The 19,468-nt window shown below is 41.3% G+C and overlaps 1 protein-coding gene and 1 long non-coding RNA gene across 5 annotated transcripts in view; one reads left to right on the plus strand and one right to left on the minus strand.

Moving 5' to 3' along the window:
• LOC146647665 (contactin-associated protein-like 4) overlaps positions 1–19,468 on the plus strand; it is a 127,328-nt gene that overhangs the window by 53,776 nt on the left and 54,084 nt on the right. For all 4 annotated transcript variants that reach the window (XM_085389356.1, XM_085389357.1, XM_085389359.1 and 1 more), the window contains 5 exons: positions 2,768–2,961; positions 12,918–13,065; positions 14,649–14,855; positions 18,978–19,153; positions 19,290–19,436. In XM_085389356.1, coding sequence (XP_085245482.1) covers positions 2,768–2,961; positions 12,918–13,065; positions 14,649–14,855; positions 18,978–19,153; positions 19,290–19,436 — 872 coding nt within the window. The remainder of the gene's footprint in view (positions 1–2,767; positions 2,962–12,917; positions 13,066–14,648; positions 14,856–18,977; positions 19,154–19,289; positions 19,437–19,468) is intronic.
• Positions 1–19,468, minus strand: part of LOC146647666 (uncharacterized) — a 302,194-nt gene that overhangs the window by 32,715 nt on the left and 250,011 nt on the right. The gene's annotated exons all lie outside the window — the stretch shown is intronic.

Here is a 19,468-nt window from a genome sequence, read left to right on the forward strand (position 1 = left end):
TTTGGTTTGGTTTGCTTTTCCTTTTTCAACCTATTGATCTAGAAAACATCTAATCAATATGCTACCACACCGCTCTTTATTGGTGATGTGTAATACGGAAAAGGAACCTGCACAGCTGCTGTAAAACTAATCAATGCTTGGCACCACAACCCTTTATTGATGATATTTTATATAGCAACGGATGCAGTCTTGCAGGCAAACTTAAAAACTAATCAATAGCTCACACCACAGCTTCTTAGCACTGCAATATTTGGGGACAGGATACAAATGGTCTGGCAACTCTTCAGTGTATAGAACTGCATCCTCTTATTGGCGATGCTTTTTCTGAGAAATGATAATAGAGACTTCACAGCAATGTGCGGTTGTTTGTAAAGGGCAAAATATCGTAGCAGTGAGGTTAAAAAAGACGCAAGACATTTTCAAGCTTGGATTGTACCCCCTATTGCGTGTGCAGCTGCCGAGAAGGCATTTAAAGACAGTGCTACACAAAGACTAGTGCAATGGATGATAAGCCTGTTGGATTTGATTGATTTGATTCAGACAAAATATCTCAACCTCTGCATGGGTTACCGCTGGATTTTGTTAAGACATGCACATGCCTCTCAAGATGAACTGCATTAACTTTAGTGATAACGTCACTGTTACAGCCCTAGCAGGGCCTCCTCTTGATATTGGCTTTGTGTGGGTGTGGTGTTCTCTCTCTGTCTCCGCCTCTCTTTCTCCTCCCACCCCTCTGTCCCTCTTTCACTCTGCCCTCTCTCCACGACACACCTGCTGTTCATTACCCTCGTTTGGCACCTGGACCCAGCCAGCAATCACCTCTCGGAGATAATATGGGCTGGGGATGAACTGTGTGTGGGGGGATTTTCCCTTGTGGCTCTACACTGTCTTTCTAGGTGTTGGAAAGGTCCCACTGCATATTTGTCCTGTCCGTGGTTTTATGTTGAGTGAGTAGACGGGCCTGTGGGCCCCGGAAGTGTCTCCCCGTGGTGAGGAGTTAAGTGGGAAGTGCCTCCTTTATTTGTTTGGTAGTTTTTTTCCTTCGTTGCTGCGACTGCTTCCTTTGCTTCTTTGGCATTATTGGTAAAACGGCTTTGCCAGCTCTTTAGGTTAAGATTATTTGTAATAAAGCCATATTATGTGCTGAACACCTCTGTCTGGTTTCCTTTTCATTCCGTTCCGTTCCCATTTGTTACCGGTCCCCACACTCACACCCCTAGACCTCCTTCGTGGGGACGTCACAGTCACAAAATTTTGTAATAATAATGATAATAACTACGGTAATAGTAGCATCATTAGACAGATTAGACAGACAATTTAAACAAGCAAAATAAATATCACAATATTTAAAGATAAACACCTTCATTTGGAAATCATGGCATAGTTTAAAAAATGTTATCATCATATTTTGTTTACATGCATAATGACTTATATAAATTTAAGGGTGGTTGTTGAGTACCCTGCTAATGTTATTATTAGGTAATCAGCTTAAATTATTTAAGTAGATTTGGATGCTGGCCTTTTAGCTGGTGCACTAAATTGCAAGTATTATTTGAAACTATGTTATTTGCATAATGCTTTTTGTGAATTGTTTATTGCCCAAATCTTAATGCCTTTCTTATTAAGTCAGGGTGGAGCAATGACAACAGCTGCATTAGTCGTCATTTTCTATGTGTAAAGGTATGAGAAGTAACAATTAGTGTTACATTCACATTTGCAAAGGTTAATATAAGCTTCTAACATAGCTCCTGCAGGTTTGCGTTCATTAAAGTGTTTCTTTGTTTGTTTTTTTACATTTTTGGTTTAGTTTGAAGCAGCAAGTTTTTCAGTTCAAGACGACACAATCACAATTTCCTCCTACGGGAGACAATAAAGCAACCTAACTGTAATTACATTTAATGGGTTTTTTATAAGATAACATTCTATATCTATTCAGATTTAATATCCGGTACAGTTATACTGTGTGTATGACAATAAAGTACCACATTGCACTCCATTTGTTATCGTACATTATTAGAAATGGGGAGTCGTGATTTATGGTTTACTTGCATATGTGTGTGTGTGTGTGTGTGTGTGTGTGTGTGTGTGTGTGTGTGTGTGTGTGTGTGTGTGTGTGTGTGTACGGTTAGAAAGTAAGTGTGAAGGTAAGGATATCTGCAAAACAACTCACCCAAGGACAAACGAGAGACACAAATGAAAAACTTTAAAGTCTGAAAGTGAAAGTTTGTAACTCTGAAAAAAGGCTTTGTTTTTACTCTTCTTTTGATTTATAAAGACCAAAGAGACTTGTGATGAAATTCCAACATGTATTGAGTTTAAATGGCTATTAAGAAACATTCTCTGTAATAAAGGAGCAGCAGTCTGAGGTCCTTAACCCATTTAAATGACATTTTCTGCACTGAAAATAACAAGTTATCTGTTTGAGTAAAATAAGTTAAGAACAACCTAGAAACCGTGTGTTCAGCCACTGCACAGAAATTAGTTTTAAACTGCTGACAGTATTTTTTACAATGCATTTGTGCGTCTGGAACAACTAAACATGACTTAAAGGTCAAGCTATTCTTTAATCTGTCATGTTCTCACACACTGACACACAAACACAGATGTATATACACAGACACAGATGTATACACACACACACACACACACACACACACACACACACACACACACACAGAAGAAAGTTTATTACTTTCTACACCTCAAAGGTTGAAATGTAATAAAGTTCTTTCAATCTTTTGTTTTTATCATTTTTGTGTCTCTGCAGGAGCTGGAGGTTGGTCACCTATTATTTCAGACCGATATCAGTGGCTCGAGGTTGACTTGGGTGAGCGGACCAAGATCACAGCTGTCGCCACACAGGGCCGGTATGGCAGCTCTGATTGGCTAACGTCTTACCTGCTGATGTTCAGTGACACGGGGCACAACTGGAGGCAGTACAGACAGGAGGACAGTATTGGGGTGAGTCCACAGAGCAATAGTAGTCCCAAAACAACAAACTGAAGACTATAGAAGTGTTTTAATGATTTTAATAATTTAAACAGGTATAACGAAAGCTTATATGGCAAAAATACCTTTAAAACTACACAAGTAGAAATGTACAAGCGTCATTACACTGAAAAAATAATCCTATTGATTGCAGCTAATCTTCCTGGACCACTACAGTCATACTTAGAGACGATTTGGTGTTTCGTAGAGCTGATTTGCACGAATCAGTCAGTCCTGCAGAGATATCAGAATCAGAATCAGAATCAGAATACTTTATTGATCCCTGGGGGAAATTATTTTTTGTTACAGTGCTCCATTTTAAACCAACATTAAGACAAGACAGACAATACGCTAACTAAGAATAGTACAATATATACATATATATACATACATACATACATAAGTCACTTATAAATAAATATTTGGAAAAGAAACATGTGTAGTTGTAGCAGCAAACAGTGTGTTAAGTGGATGCGTTGTACAGGGAGATGGCCACAGGCAGGAATGATTTCCTGTGTCGTTCAGTGGTGCTTTTCGGTAATCTCAGTCTCTCACTGAACGAGCTCCTGTGACTGACCAACATGTCATGGAGTGGGTGGGAGGTGTTATCCAACATTGTCTTTATCTTGGACAGCATCCGCCTCTCCGACACCACCTTGAGGGAGTCCAGCTCCATCCCCACAACATTGCTGGCCTTACGGATCAGTTTATTAAGTCTGTTGGCATCTGCGACCCTCAGCCTGCTCCCCCAGCATGCAACAGCATAGAGGATCGCACTGGCCACAACAGACTCATAGAAAATCCTCAGCATTTTCTGGCAGATGTTGAAGGACCTCAGTCGCCTCAAAAAATAGAGACGACTCTGGCCCTTCCTGTAAAGTGCTGTGGTGTTTTTAGCCCAGTCCAGTTTATTGTCAATGTGTACTCCAAGGTATTTATAGTCCTCCACAATGTCAACACTGACCCCCTGGATTGAAACAGGGGTCAAGTGTTTCCTGGTCTTCCTGAAGTCCACGATCAGTTCCTTGGTCTTTGCCACGTTGAGCTGCAGATGATTCTGCTCACACCACGTGACAAAGGAGTCGACCACAGCCCGGTACTCTGTCTCATCATCCCTGCTGATGCATCCAACCACCGCAGAGTCATCAGAAAACTTCTGAAGATGGCATGTCTCTGTGCAGTGGCTGAAGTCTGTGGTGTAGAGGGTGAAGAGGAAGGGGGAGAGGACAGTCCCCTGTGGTGCCCCTGTGTTGCTAATCACCTTGTCAGACACACACTGTGGGAGACGTACATATTGTGGTCTTCCTGTCAGGTAATCAACAATCCAGGACACCAGAGAAGCATCCACCTGCATCGCTGCTAACTTATCACCCAGGAGGGTCGGCCTGATGGTGTTGAAAGCACTGGAAAAGTCAAAAAACATGACCCTCACAGTGCTCGCCGGCTGGTCCAGATGGGTGTAGACACGATTGAGCAGGTAGATGATGGCGTCCTCTGTTCCGAGACGAGGCTGATAAGCGAACTGAAGGGGATCCAGATGTGGTCTTACTATGGGTCGCAGCTGGTCCAGGATGAGCCTTTCCAGGGTCTTCATGATGTGGGAGGTCAGTGCCACGGGCCTGTAATCCTGGGGGCCACTGGGACGAGGCGTCTTTGGTACAGGGACGAGGCATGATGTCTTCCACATCACCGGGACCCTCTGCAGACTCAGACTCAGCATAAACAGTTTATGAAAGACTCCACACAGCTGGGGGGCACAGGCCTTGAGGACAAGGGGACTCACTCCGTCTGGTCCAGCAGACTTGCCTGAGTGAAGTCTCCTCATTTGCATCTCAACCTGGTATTGAGTGAAGGTGATGGGTGGGGGAGGGGTGTCAGGAATCTCACAGGAGGCAACATGTGAAGAGAGAGGCTGGCACAGTGGTGTGGCTCTGGATTCCAGGCTGACTGCAGGTGAGGTTGTGGGGGTGGGAGCAGACACTGTGGTGTCGAATCTATTGAAAAACAGATTCAACTCGTCGGCTCTATTCTCACCTCCCTCAGCTCCCCTGCTGTTGGTTGGCCTGAATCCAGTGATGGTCTTCATGCCCCTCCACACCTCTCTCATGCTGTTCTGCTGGAGTTTCCACTCCAGCTTCCTCCTGTAATTGTCCTTAGCCTCTCTGATCTTGTCCTTTAGTAATCACAGTCAGTAATCACAGTAATCACAGTCATCAGAAGCCCTTTGACTCCTCATTAATAATGGATGAACCAATGAAAGGGCTCTGCTGACTATGCTGACCTGTTGCCAAAACACTTAAGCTGCTGTTGACGGACACAAGTGAGACAAGGAGACCGAGGCTGTGCAATTTAATCTAAAGGCTTTCTGAATGCTAAACTGAAGAAAACTACAACTTTGTTTTAAATTCAATTCAAGGACGTCTTTACATATGCACATATTCAGTCTCACCTGTCCTTTCACTTGATGTACGGTATGGACATGAGGGTGACTTTAAAAACTTCAAAGGATGTTATAATAGTTGGATTGTTTTCTGTATTCGATTTTTTGAATAGAAATTACATGTTTGTGATACTTGCACACTACAAACATCACACAGTTTTTAGCTTCCTTCAGTCTCCATTATAAGCTAAGTAACACAGCTACTGGCTATAGTTTTATACTTTACTTTTTAACTTCTTTCTACAAGGTTCAGAAGCTGCGTCTCTTGCCTGACTGCTTTGAACATTAAATAAAATACTGCAGTCTTTGGGATAAATAAATCCCAGCTATAGGAATGGTAATGCTACATAAATCACACATTTTATATTAGTTTAAATCTTGACTGTCAATGAGTCAGTTGCTTCTTTAGGACTGAAGAAGCAGTGAGGCATTCCCTCATAGCACATTGCTTCGATGTTTTCCCTTTGCAAGTGTCTTGTCAGACTTGCAGTTGCACTTGAAAATATGGGTCAGTATCAGAGGGATACTCAGTAGTTTTCAGTTTTTGTGATCTGTAAAAACACAGGAAAAAATCCTGTAAGAACAGTGAGCCCATTGTAAATATGTCTCCAGTGGCTTTAATGTCAAATCCAGTAGTCTAGTACACATGCAAAATATGGTATACTGCTCCACTGTGAGCATGACCATTTATCCGGGGTGAAGCCGCATTTGTTACAGTGCTGCAGAGAGAAGCTTTCGATTAGGAGTCGAGCCGTGGCAATTTCCTCCTGTGAAAAGAATTGAGTTAATCTCGGTGCTGAGGATCTTCTGTGAGAGAGAGCAGAGGACAGCTCTTCACAGCTTAAAAACATGTTGATCTGATGCTCTACATAAACTCTGCACAATCCCAGTCACATTTCAAAGTGTTTCTGAACTTTTGTGAGTTAGTCAGCCGGGCTTAGAGAGCTTGTCAGAGAAAAAGTTGATGACAAAGCAGCCGGATCAACCACACCACTTCTTGGTGCTGCTTTTTCTGGCAGGGTTGTATCTTTCTTTCCATGAGAAAGGGAAACTAAGGGGAAGATATTAAAATTGTATCATTGTTCCCGGAGGCACATAGGGTAAGCACGGCAAGTAACTCTACAAAGTAAGACGGTGGGTACTCAAAAAGAGAGACAAGGAAAAAAGCAGAAAAAACCCAGAAGACAAAGAGAAGAAATTAGACTTGGACCCAAATGAGAACTAAACAGCCCATTATCATTCCCAACGCGTATCATTGTCACACCTCTAGGCATCTCATAGTGATGCAAAAGGTACCCTTCCTCGTCTGTTTGAAACATTCTGGGTTCTCAATTGACTCCAATATAAACCCGCTCGTGGCGGTAAGAGATGCTTAGAGCACAGGATCCAGCTGTCCATTCCAACACAAACGCATCAAAGTATTTCTGATAATTCAACAATAAAATAGCTTCGTGTTGGGGCCATCACGTAGTGTTTTCCAAACTGATTCAGGATCTGAAAGTGAACAGATTTAACGTACATAATGCTTTGTTAGGTTTATTATTTTCTATTTCACAAGTAAAACACATTTATAGATTCATTCCAACTCGCTCTCATTCCCAACAGGTAAAATACAGACGACTGTGGCAAGTCCTCTGTATTTTACCTGTTGGGATGAGAACGTGTTAGATACTCGAGAGACAATGACAGTCACCTTCCTTTGGCAGCTTTCTCTCTTGTCTTGGCTCTTTTGTATAAATAAAATTATATGAATCAAGAGTTTTAAGCTGTCTTGAGTAAATGATAGAAAGCCCATTCATATAAGTTAATAATAATAATAATAATAATAATAATAATAATATATAATTGTACACCTAACAGATATTTACAGTTGCCTAACATAGGGGCAGTCTTAGTGCACCTGTCCATGTCAAGTGAATGAACAATGCAAGACAGAAAACTGAGTGTTTGTGTCCAAGGACTCTTCCAGGGCTTTCTCTTCTCTGACTGTTAAAGTAAATGAGATGCTGCTCAATCCACGAAGTCTGGGCTTTGCTGGGCTGAATGCTCTTCTGGTTCATCAGCTGAGATGAAAAAACTGCGTTCAGCTGCTTGGTCTAAAAATAAGGCCTCCTCATAACCCAAGCATACACAGCTCCTAGGGTCCACTGAACAGTACTGTCAGTTCACATATGCTGCTAATTTTATATACTATAATATGATGGTGTGCTTGCTGGAATCGTGTATCAGTGTGTGTGTGTGTGTGTGTGTGTGTGTGTGTGTGTGTGTGTGTGTGTGTGTGTGTGTGTGTGTGTGTAGCACTGCAGCCAATTTGTTCCTTTTAGCGGAAACAACAGAGGAAGCTTTTATTTTAAAAACATGAGCAGTATCCAGGCACAACCATACAGATATATACACTACTAAAGTTACACATCATTCTTCTTTTCACCATATAAGCAGATCCAACTCTCCTAAGTTAATGAGTTAATTAGGTGTATAAGCTTTTTTTTCAGTAGTGCGGGAGCCAGTTAACCTGCGTGTCAACTTCACAGGATGCATGTAATTATGATAGATTGCCAGATGGAATGGCTGTAAAAAAATAAAATAAATAAAATAAACCAAATTAAGCCATTTGTCACCCAGCCCGGAGTAAGAAGGAAACAATTTTCTGTTCACATTTTTAAAGGCAGGCTGTTTATTGTTAATCCAAAGCAACATCAGAGCAAAATACCATTAACTTTTTTTTATTTGTTCATTTCCTCAGTTTTGTGTGAAAAATCCAATCATCATTTGAGTGATTGAAATGAAATTTTATACAGACAGTTGTGGTTATGGAAGTGATGAACTATTATGGAAATTTTGATGAGACAAGTGTCATCATTGCACAAAGACGGTGCAAGTTCTCAGACTCAGATGTTCCAGAAACATTTATTGGGTCTTGGCACCAGGCTACAGGTTTTACAGTTTATATTTTCACTGCAGTTCTAAGGATCTCTTCAACACTATGCATTTTTGTACTTAAATCAGATACCTGATGCTTAATGCAGTGTGTCTTTTAGTTACATACAGCCCACCTTTATAACCTTTATACTCGGTGAAATGCTCTGAAGTCAATGGGAGACAGGGTACAGGGAAGAGACCCTGGATTTAATTTCCCCCTAAATTCCACCAAATGTGATCTTGCCTGAGCTGTCAGGTGGACTGGAGGTTAGGATTCATACTGTGTGGGTGATTTGTGTCTTGATTTCTAACTATACCTATTAAAACTTCAGGCCAAAAACATATCTTAAAGAAATACTTCGTTTGAATCTTACTTTGTTCAATGCATCTGTTGCACCTAGAAGTTTTGTCATTATGATAGATATTATGTCATTTGTCACTGTAAGCATGTTAGCATGCTGATGTTAGCCTTTTGTTCATGGTCACAATTGTGTCAGCAGAGGAGGCTGTTGACTTAGTCTTGTTAAAATGATTGATATTCATATTATTATATGCTAATGCTCTTTGGTGATGATGGATGCAGATATACCCAGAGATGCACTGCAAATGTTGCATACCAGATTTAAAACAGTAAAAGTAGTCACCTAGTGGTCTATATCAGCGGTCCCCAACCCCTGGGCCTCGGACCGGTACCGGTCCGTGAGTCGTTTGGTACCGGGCCGCGAGAGTTGAGGCTCAGGTGTGAAATGTATGGTTTTCAGGGTTTTTATCGGTTTTCAGCGTTATTTTGTTATCGTTTTTATCGTTAACTCTGTTTTCCTGGGTCTTTTCACGTGTGTTATGAATAAATCTTCTTTTTTTCGGTACCGGTACTAGTTTTATTTTGTTGTATTTATCCGCGACACCTTAAAGGCCGGTCCGTGAAAATAATGTCGGGCATAAACCGGTCCGTGGCGCAAAAAAGGTTGGGGACCGCTGGTCTGTATAACAAAGTAAAAGTGGGAGCTGACTCCCAATCGCACAAAGCAATTCAAAATCCAAACCATTGTAAGAGTGTTTACACAGCAGACTGATACACAGGAAGAGAGAAGAGAGTCCCTGTGGCGAACCAAGCAGCAAAGATGCAGTCTAGAATTCCAAAAAGAAACTTTCATTAAAGCATGGAAAAGCAAAAGCCAAAACTATGCAATAAAAGACGTAACTCAGATTTAGGAGTTGAGTAATATGTATATGTATAATTTTTATATATGTATATATATATATATAAAAAACACCCAGCACGCCCCTGCGGGCGGTTTATCCTTCAAGCTCGGGTCCTCTACCAGAGGCCTGGGAGCTTGAGGGTCCTGCGCAGTATCTTAGCTGTTCCCAGGACTGCGCTCTTCTGGACAGAGATCTCCGATGTTGTTCCCGGGATCTGCTGGAGCCACTCGCCTAGCTTGGGAGTCACCGCACCTAGTGCTCCGATTACCACGGGGACCACCGTTACCTTCACCCTCCACATCCTCTCGAGCTCTTCTCTGAGCCCTTGGTATTTCTCCAGCTTCTCGTGTTCCTTCTTCCTGATATTGCTGTCATTTGGAACCGCTACATCGATCACTACGGCCGTCTTCTTCTGTTTATCTACCACCACTATGTCCGGTTGGTTAGCCACCACCATTTTGTCCGTCTGTATCTGGAAGTCCCACAGGATCTTAGCTCGGTCATTCTCCACCACCCTTGGGGGCATCTCCCATTTTGACCTCGGGACTTCCAGGTTATACTCGGCACAGATGTTCCTGTACACTATGCCGGCCACTTGGTTATGGCGTTCCATGTATGCCTTGCCTGCTAGCATCTTGCACCCTGCTGTTATGTGCTGGATTGTCTCTGGGGCATCTTTACACAGCCTGCACCTGGGGTCTTGCCTGGTGTGATAGACCCCAGCCTCTATGGATCTTGTGCTCAGAGCTTGTTCTTGTGCTGCCATGATTAGTGCCTCTGTGCTGTCTTTCAGTCCAGCTTTGTCCAGCCACTGGTAGGATTTCTGGATATCAGCCACCCCCTCTATCTGCCGGTGGTACATACCGTGCAGGGGCCTGTCCTTCCATGATGGTTCCTCGTCTCCCTCCTCTTTCTTGGGTTTCTGCTGCCTGAGGTATTCACTGAGCACTCGGTCAGTTGGGGCCATCTTCCCAATGTATTCTTGGATGTTCGTTGTCTCATCCTGGACTGTGGTGCTGACACTCACCAGTCCCCGGCCCCCTTCCTTCCGCTTAGCGTACAGCCTCAGGGTGCTGGACTTGGGGTGAAACCCTCCATGCATGGTAAGGAGCTTTCTTGTCTTTATGTCAGTGGCTTCTATCTCCTCCTTTGGCCAGCCTATTACCCCAGCAGGGTACCTGATCACGGGCAGGGCATAGGTGTTGATGGCCCGGATCTTGTTCTTACCATTCAGCTGACTCCTCAGGACTTGCCTGACCCTCTGCAGGTACTTGGTGGTTGCAGCTTTTCTAGCGGCCTCTTCATGGTTCCCATTTGCCTGCGGGATCCCCAAGTACTTGTAACTGTCCTCTATGTCTGCAATGTTGCCTTCTGGTAGTTCAATCCCCTCAGTTCTGACTACCTTCCCTCTCTTTGATACCATCCGACTACACTTCTCCAGTCCGAACGACATTCCAATGTCATTGCTGTATAGCCTGGTAGTGTGGATCAGTGAATCGATGTCTCGTTCACTCTTGGCATACAGCTTGATGTCATCCATGTACAGGAGGTGGCTGACAACTGCTCCGTTCCGTAGTCGGTATCCGTAGCCAGTCTTGTTAATGATCTCACTGAGGGGGTTCAGGCCTATGCAGAACAGCAGTGGGGACAGAGCATCTCCTTGGTAGATCCCGCACTTGATGGTGACTTGTGCTATGGGCTTGGAGTTGGCCTCTAGTGTTGTACGCCACATCCCCATTGAGTTCCTGATGAAGGCTCTTAGGGTCCCATTGATCTTGTACAATTCTAGGCATTCCAGTATCCAGCTGTGGGGCATTGAGTCATAGGCCTTCTTGTAATCAATCCAGGCAGTGCACAGGTTGGTCAGTCTGGTCTTGCAGTCTCGGCTGACTGTTCTGTCTACCAGTAGCTGGTGTTTTGCGCCTCTGGTATTCTTGCCAATTCCTTTCTGTGTCCCGCTCATGTATTGACCCATGTGCCTGTTCATCTTAGCCGATATGATGCCTGACAGGAGCTTCCATGTAGTACTGAGGCAGGTTATTGGTCGGTAGTTGGAGGGGACCGGTCCCTTCTTGGGGTCCTTGGGGATCAGGACCGTCCGACCTTCGGTTAGCCATTCCGGGTGTCTCTCGTTAACTAGCAGCTGGTTCATTTGTGCTGCTAGACGCTCGTGGAGTGCAGTCAGCTTCTTTAGCCAGTAGGCGTTAACCATGTCGGGCCCTGGTGCTGTCCAACTCTTCATACTGGAGACCCTTTCTTGGATATCTGCCACTGTGATGGTTACTGGATCCTGTTCGGGGAGGTTGCTGTGGTCTGCCCTCAGATCCACTAGCCACTGAGCATTGCCGTTATGGGTTGCGTCCTTCTCCCATATGCTCTTCCAGTATTGCTCGGTCTCCAGCCTTGGTGGTGCTGTTCTCTTATTGTTCCCTTGCCACTGAGAGTACACCTTTGCTGGTTCTGTGGAGAACAGCTGGTTTATTCTCCTGCCTTCTATCTCTCTGGTGTACCTCCTCAAGCGGCTGGCCAAGGCTGTGAGTCTTTGCTTGGCAGTTTCCAAGGCCTCAGGTATGGACAGCTTGCTGTATTTCTTAGGCACCTTATTTGTCGCACCTTTCTGCAACTCTGTTAGTTGGCTAACCTCCCTCCGTGCTACTTTGATCTTGCCCTCTAGCCTCCTTCTCCATGGAGGGTACTGCCCCTTGTGGCTGTTCAACTTGTAGCCAAGCATCTCACTGATCACTGCTGCCGTATTGTAGATCAGCTTGTTAGTGTCGGTAATCGTGGTTGTAGGTATTGCCCGTAGTGCTGCATTAACATCATCTAGCAGACCTTCTGAGGGTACTTCACGTAATCTTGGTAACCGGCTACGGGGGATCCAGGTTTCAAGCTTGGCCATGATCCTATTTTTCAGGTCAGTTCCTCTCGCACTCAACGATCCTTCTCCTATCGCACTTGGGGCTATGTACCCAATCTCGGGTGGGGGTGATGATATCTCCCCCCTGACCTGGCGTCCTGACTCCTCCTTGCCGTAGCATTTGTGTTGTACCTCGTCAATCTCTAGCTGTGAGAGCAGTCCCTTCTTTCGAATGTTGGAACACTGAGTTACTAGTTGTGTATATATATATATATATATATATATATATATATATATATATATATATATATATATATATATATATGTGTGCAGAAAGTAAATAGTTAATGCTACAAAAATCTGCCGTGAAAATGAACAAAAAGGATAAGCCAAACTGAAGGGGATGTAAACAGAAACCACAGAGACCAATCAATCTATATGCTGAAAAGTAAATTACAGCTTTTTCATGTAAGAATAGTGCAGCACATGATCTTTTGTCTGTGATTTTAGTCTTTTCCAGGTAACAGTAACGCAGACAGTGTGGTCCACTACAAGCTGCAGCAGCCGGCGATCGCCCGCTTTATCCGTCTCATTCCTCTGGACTGGAATCCAAACGGTCGGATTGGACTCCGGCTGGAGACCTATGGATGTCCTTACAGTAAGTCGTATATTCTTTACTAGACAAATGAAAATCTTTACAGATTTGTAAGGAGATCAAATCAGATTCAGATCAAATAACTTTATTCATTCATTTTAATACTTTCTCTCTTAATTGTATTAAAGAATTGAAGCTTTCTAAGACGACATAACAAAACTACACAGGTCCAAAGTTTTTAACTCAAATAACCAAGTAAGTGAAATGAGTAAGTGTACAAAGCAGAAATATAAAACTAATGTAATTAGAATTGTAAGAATAGGGATCATTTATAAAACACTAGCAGAGCCACTTAGCATTATTAGATTATTGATATATTCTAAGTTATTTATTCACTGTGTGTTAAAGCTATGTTTAATCATATCCAAGGGTTATAAATTTATCACAGTTATTAAAAGAAACTTAAGTAAAAGTAACAAAGATAAATTAGTGGAATGACTGAAAAGAAGGTTTTCAAAAGAAATGAAATGCAAAGTTTTTTCTAGCCTCTAATAAACAAGAAATATTGTGGCATTTTTAATAATGTATCTTCAATAAAAAAAATTCTGTGTTTACAGAAAAAAAATTCTATTTGGCTTCAAAAAGTTTTTTCACCATTACTCTAAGTATGTGTTGTTCTGTATCCTCTGAATACTTCAACTTTTCTTGTTTTCTAAGTTTCACGCTTCATTATGTCGCGTCGTGTTCTTGGTTTTTATTATTTTTACAACCAAGATGTTAGCACATCAATTATCACCCTTCTTGATATTGTAACATTTTGTTGTGTGTGTGTGTTTTTTAAATACACCATGGCGCCTAAAGCCTGCCAGCTATTGTTTCCCTCGCTCATGTTTTTAATTTTCACCTCTGTAATCAACCTCGACAACCATCCATTTCACGCGTTCCTCAAGCCAGAAAACATACTGTGATAACAATTTAGTTGGCTCTACTTTTCGCTTTGCAGATTTCACAGATTAACTGAATGAATTAAAGTGATAGCAAGCCCACATCACACAACTTAGTTTTCAGCCATGCGTGTAACTTTTGCAGCTTCACATTTCAAAACACAGATTTTTTCTCTGAATAAACGTCAAGTATCTCACAGTTTCTTTAGTGGATATATCCGCTGTTTGCATTGAAAACAAAAATTACCACATGTCACTTCTGCTTTCACAGCTTAACTACTTTAGTCATGCTGACAGTTAAATGTGTAGAGTATACAAACCTTTTGGGGAAAAGGCTGTTTTATACATCTGTTTTTAAAAAAAAAATACAAGGTGGTGAATTTTCTTGTAAGTTATCTTGTTACAAAGTAGTTGCATTCAGCCTTTTTTACATGTCAGCAAGTGATACACTTGCATTTTTGTGTTACCCTCGTAAGATTGTGTGTAATGCATACATTTAAAACACATCATTTCTTATTGGCTAGTAAAATGTGAGGGCTATATTCCTTAACAGTGAAAGAACAATCACAGTTTGAGCTGGTCAAGTCAGGTGCATGATTATAGTTGAGCTTATGTCTCGATCTGATTGCTCCCTTCCTTTACAGCACTGACTTCTGAACATAAAGTCCTGAGTTCTCTACTGATGTTTTCGTTCATTTTCAGCCTCTGATGTGGTTAGCTTTGATGGTGGCAGCAGCGGTCTGTTGTACTGGTTGACTTCTGGGCTTAAGCGGACATCCAGAGATGTTGTCACTCTGAAGTTTAAAGCCCTGAGGAATTCTGGGACACTGCTGCAGGCAGAGGGACAGGAAGGACTCAGCCTCAGTCTGGAGTTAGAGAGAGGAAAGCTACTACTGCTGCTGAGACAAGGTAAACACACAGATCTATTAACTGATATCAAGAACATTTACATCCGTTAATAATATACTTGGGTATGGCTGAGATTTCAGTATGAATGCTATTTTCATCAGCTGAAAAGTTGATAGAAAATAATACTGTAAAGTCTTTAAAATAAGAAGCACGTTGAGATAAGTTGTTAACCAGAGCTACAGAAATATAACTGAATTGGAAGTATCAAAACCAAGAACACCTTTATTATATGAAAAGTTTACTGCCTTATATTGTTATGTTTCACATTTAAATTTCTTTAAATTTAAAATATGTTCCAATCTGACAGCTTATGTCTAAACAACGATTTAATAAGATAGAAAGTATTTTTATATTTGTAAGTCACTTGTTTGTGTTAGTGCAGAACATCTGTTTAAAGGTTGAGGACAATATAAAAACCACTAAAATTACTAAGATTGGCTTTCGGTGGATCAGATCGATGGCATGTATACTGGCACCTGATTGGTTTAAATCTTGGCTCCAAATTCTGCTTTTGCGTCTCTGTCTAGTTACAGCCATGATGGATGGCTCCCGTTCAGTGTAGCATGTGTTAGGGCTGGACTGTGCGAGAGTTGATGCACGGCGTGTGTGTGTGTGTGTGTGTGTGTGTGTGTGTGTGTGTGTGTGTGTGTGTGTGTGTAAATGGGGTTAAAGCAGAGTTTGTCTGGCTGCCATGCTGAATCATCACCATATGGCACATCTCTCATCGGGAAGCCCATCTGGTTGCTGAAGTACGTTATCCATCTATCAGTCTTCTGTCTCTTGCTCCATTTCACGAACCTCTGAACATCTTTCCCTTTTCCATTAGCAGCTAAATACACCTTTGTGTCCATGAGCTTATCCTTAAATATGTCAGCGCTTTTTTTAACAGACAAAAGGAATAACCTTGCAGCCAATTAAATTAAAAACTAGCATAATTTCAAAACCGTGTACTCAAATTTCTTGCATACACAAGTGTAATCCATTGTGATAGGACAGTAATTCTCACTCTCACCTATTGGCAATTTAGAATCATCAGTTAACCTAACCCTACTAAGTGCATGTCTTTGGACTATGAGTTAAAACAAACAAGAGTACTCAGAGAGAAACCACACAAACACAGAGAGAAACACCCCAGCCAGGTGGATTCAAACTTGCTGTGAGACAAGAGTTTTAACCACTGCACCACCATGTTGCCTGGTGGGTGTTTGCAGTCCTTTAATTATCTAAGGTAATAAAGTAGACGTGTGATGGACTTTCCTCACTGGGGTGTTAATGACAGGTCCTGGGAGAACACCAAGCTATATAAAGTTATCCAGCCCCTCCACCTGGGCTCCATTTTTGCTATGACGATGGAAGCGTTTCTCCTGTTTCCTGATATTTCTCACAATGATCACCTCGGCCTACAGGTGTTCAGCTCAAGATTGTTCTTCTTACACCAGAAAGGCAGGTGGTTGATCTCATCCCACTAGGCAGATTCATCATTACTTGAGATCACAGCCAAGTATGCTGTCAGCATACTTAAGTAACAGCCGACACAGGAAACAGCAACACTGTTCTGGAAAACAGAATTGAAATTTCTGTCATAACCAGTGTTGGTCAGTTACTTGAAAATAGTAATTAGTTACTAATTACTGATTACTTCTCCAAGAAAGTAATCCTGTTACTTTACTGATTACTTATTTTCAAAAGTAATTACTTTATGACTTAGTTACTTTTTAAAAACATGATACACAACCTGAATACTTAATAAAGCAATAGATCCTTCACCCCATCCTATTTTTTCTGCATATTTCATGATTTAAAATGATATGATATGATGATAAAATTGAATTAATCAAAAAGTCTGTTTTTTAAAAACAGACTTTTTATCTCTTAAACAGACTTAAAAACATTTAATCAAAATACTACTAATATTCTAGATATTAGGCCATATTTACCTAAAAAATACTAAAGAAACAGATTTCCCCAGATTCTCTCCCACTTTACTCAGATCAGCTTGTTGTTGTGTTTGTGACAGTCCAAACATTTGCCAAATGGGAAGTACTCTCTGGCAGGCCAGCGATGCAACTGCAACACTGATAACAAGGTTGAACGGTGTTTCCCTTGTCTCTTCTTCACAGTTTTAATTTTCATCTATAAATACCACACCGATATACGGAGATGTTTTCAGCCTCTAGTTATAAATACAGTCTAGGAGTCCGTTTACAGGCATTTGAAAGATTATTTTAACATTTGTGACTGCTGTTCACGATTTATTATTACTGCTGCTTTATATTTATCTACTATAAACCTGTAAATACCATATAAAGATGTGGCTTTGACTGAACTCAGTTCAGTCTTTGTCTCTTACTTTTGTCAGTTTAGGAAAACAAACATAGTGATTGTTCTTTTTTCAAGCTCCAGTACATGATGTGAGCTGTAAGACATCTTTTTAACATGTTTGGATACTTGTTAATCCCTTTAACGCAGAGGGACAGATTCACAGAAACTCCAAAATACTGCCAGCAGATGACGTTAGAATATGTATGGACCATTTGCACCCTGTAATGACTGGCCAAGTCCTCTCGACTCACTTTTAAACCCCATGAGAGTTTCCTAATACCTTACCAGGCTGATAACTATTTGGTATCCCAAAGTTTGCAAAATATGTTTCGAGTCAAATACATTGACAGCTGCTCCTGAAGAAAAACATCTTCCTGCATAATAAGGTACAGTCAACAACACATCATATAGACTTAGTCTGCAGCAAGTGTTCAGCAAATGCTGTGAAAAAGAGGTAAACACATCCTGTCTGACCCTCTTAGTCATTAATAAAATATGCCATAGTCATTTTTTTCAGTTATTTATCCAAAGATTTTCCTTGCTCTTATTCATCACCACAGCCTGATTTTCTGGGCTTCATGTTGATATGTCACACAATGAAACATAATGCGTATAGTGACGTTTACTTTTTTTTTAAGACTCCATGACCTTTCTTCTTTGCCTCCATCACCCTACCCTTTGAATTTTTTATATCTGGTGACCTGGTCCTTGTTAATATTTGCTGTGTGCATTCTTGCTCCCATCAGGAAGTAACCTATTGATTTCTGATGACCCCTGCATCACAGTTTAAATAAAAATGGAGCTCAAAACATTTAAGAATAGCATAGAATTTTGCAGCATGATTTTTCTTACTTTCTTCAAAAATTCAACGCATTGGTAGTCATCATCTACTTGTGCATTCTTTTTGCTGCTTTAGAAAAAATATATCTTATTTTGTTCCCCCTCATGAGCTCTGTACTGCTAAAAAAGGGAGAGGAGATAAGGATGGGATGGGAGTCACAGTGAAAAGGGAAGAAAAAGTAACAAATAATGGAAGAGAGGGCAAGACTGTATTTATTAAAATTCCTTTATTTTCTCTTTGTTTGCCCTTTCGTCTTTCATAGTGATGCCAGTTTTCTCTTGTTATTCAAGCTTCAATCAAATCATCTGTCACACTCTATCATAAGGTCCTCTTCCTCTCCTTCTTGCTGCTCACAACATAATAAGGGCTGCATTAATCAATGCCTATAAAGAGAACCTATTTGTCTTTAAGCCGTGCCATCCTTCCTCTTATATTGATTGAGCTGTCTCTTTCTATTTGTCCAGACTGTAATAAAAAGACTCATTCCAATAGTTGCATTAACAGGACAGACAAAGCATCAGAGCTTGTCTTCTTTTTTTCTCCAAACTTTGTGTTTCTCTCTCTGAAGTTGGAATTGTCTGTCTCTAAACTGTTTCTTATACATTTTTAATGACTGACCGTGTTCAGCTCTTTCTAATGTTTCTCCTCTCAGCAGAAAGTTTCTCTCGCAGTTCTTTGGGGGATGCAAAAAATCTATCCACTAATTAAGACCTGGTGGTGCTCTTCTATGATTAATTTATTTCTCACCATGTTTCCACTGTGGTTTTTTAGATTAGGCATTATTATGAGTTTGGCATTAGACGCTAGTATGCAGATATATTCAGGAGACATCATGGAGAATAGAGGTTCATACAGACCTTTGTATGAACCTCTCAGTGGGATCCTGAGTAAAACGGTCAAATCAGAAATAATCCTTGTCCTCCTAAGTGCTGTTTTGTTTTCCTTGACCCCTTTTACAGGCAGGACTTCATCCACTGAACCCCAGCGCCTTGTTTCCCTTGGCAGCCTGTTGGATGATCAGCACTGGCATCATGTAGCAGTGGAGCGGCGTGGCTCTCACCTAAACCTCACTGTGGATAAACACACAGAGAGGGTTCAAATCCCTGCAGAATTCAGCCACTGGAGCATTGAACAGGTATTTTCAAATACAGAAAGGGTTAAATTTAGCTTCTACCTTTTGTGCAAACAAAAGTGCAGAAGATGAGTTGCAGATATTATGTTTCCTTCTTTTAAAATAATCAGTTTATTTGTGTATCATTGTTTTCATACAGCTGAGTTTGGGGGCAGTTCAGAGTGAAGTCTCTCAGAAACCAGTAACCTCCAAGAAGAACTTCAACGGGTGCCTGGAAAATCTGCTGTATAATGGCCACAACCTGATAGAACTAGCTAAAAACAAAAAACAACAAGTTACTATTTCGGTAAGTAATTTTAACCTGTGTAACACAATTTA

Source organism: Rhamphochromis longiceps, linkage group LG18, assembly GCF_057381845.1.
Source record: "Rhamphochromis longiceps isolate RC_006_pf linkage group LG18, R_longiceps_female_GT1.1, whole genome shotgun sequence".
Classification (NCBI taxonomy): Eukaryota; Metazoa; Chordata; class Actinopteri; order Cichliformes; family Cichlidae; genus Rhamphochromis; species Rhamphochromis longiceps.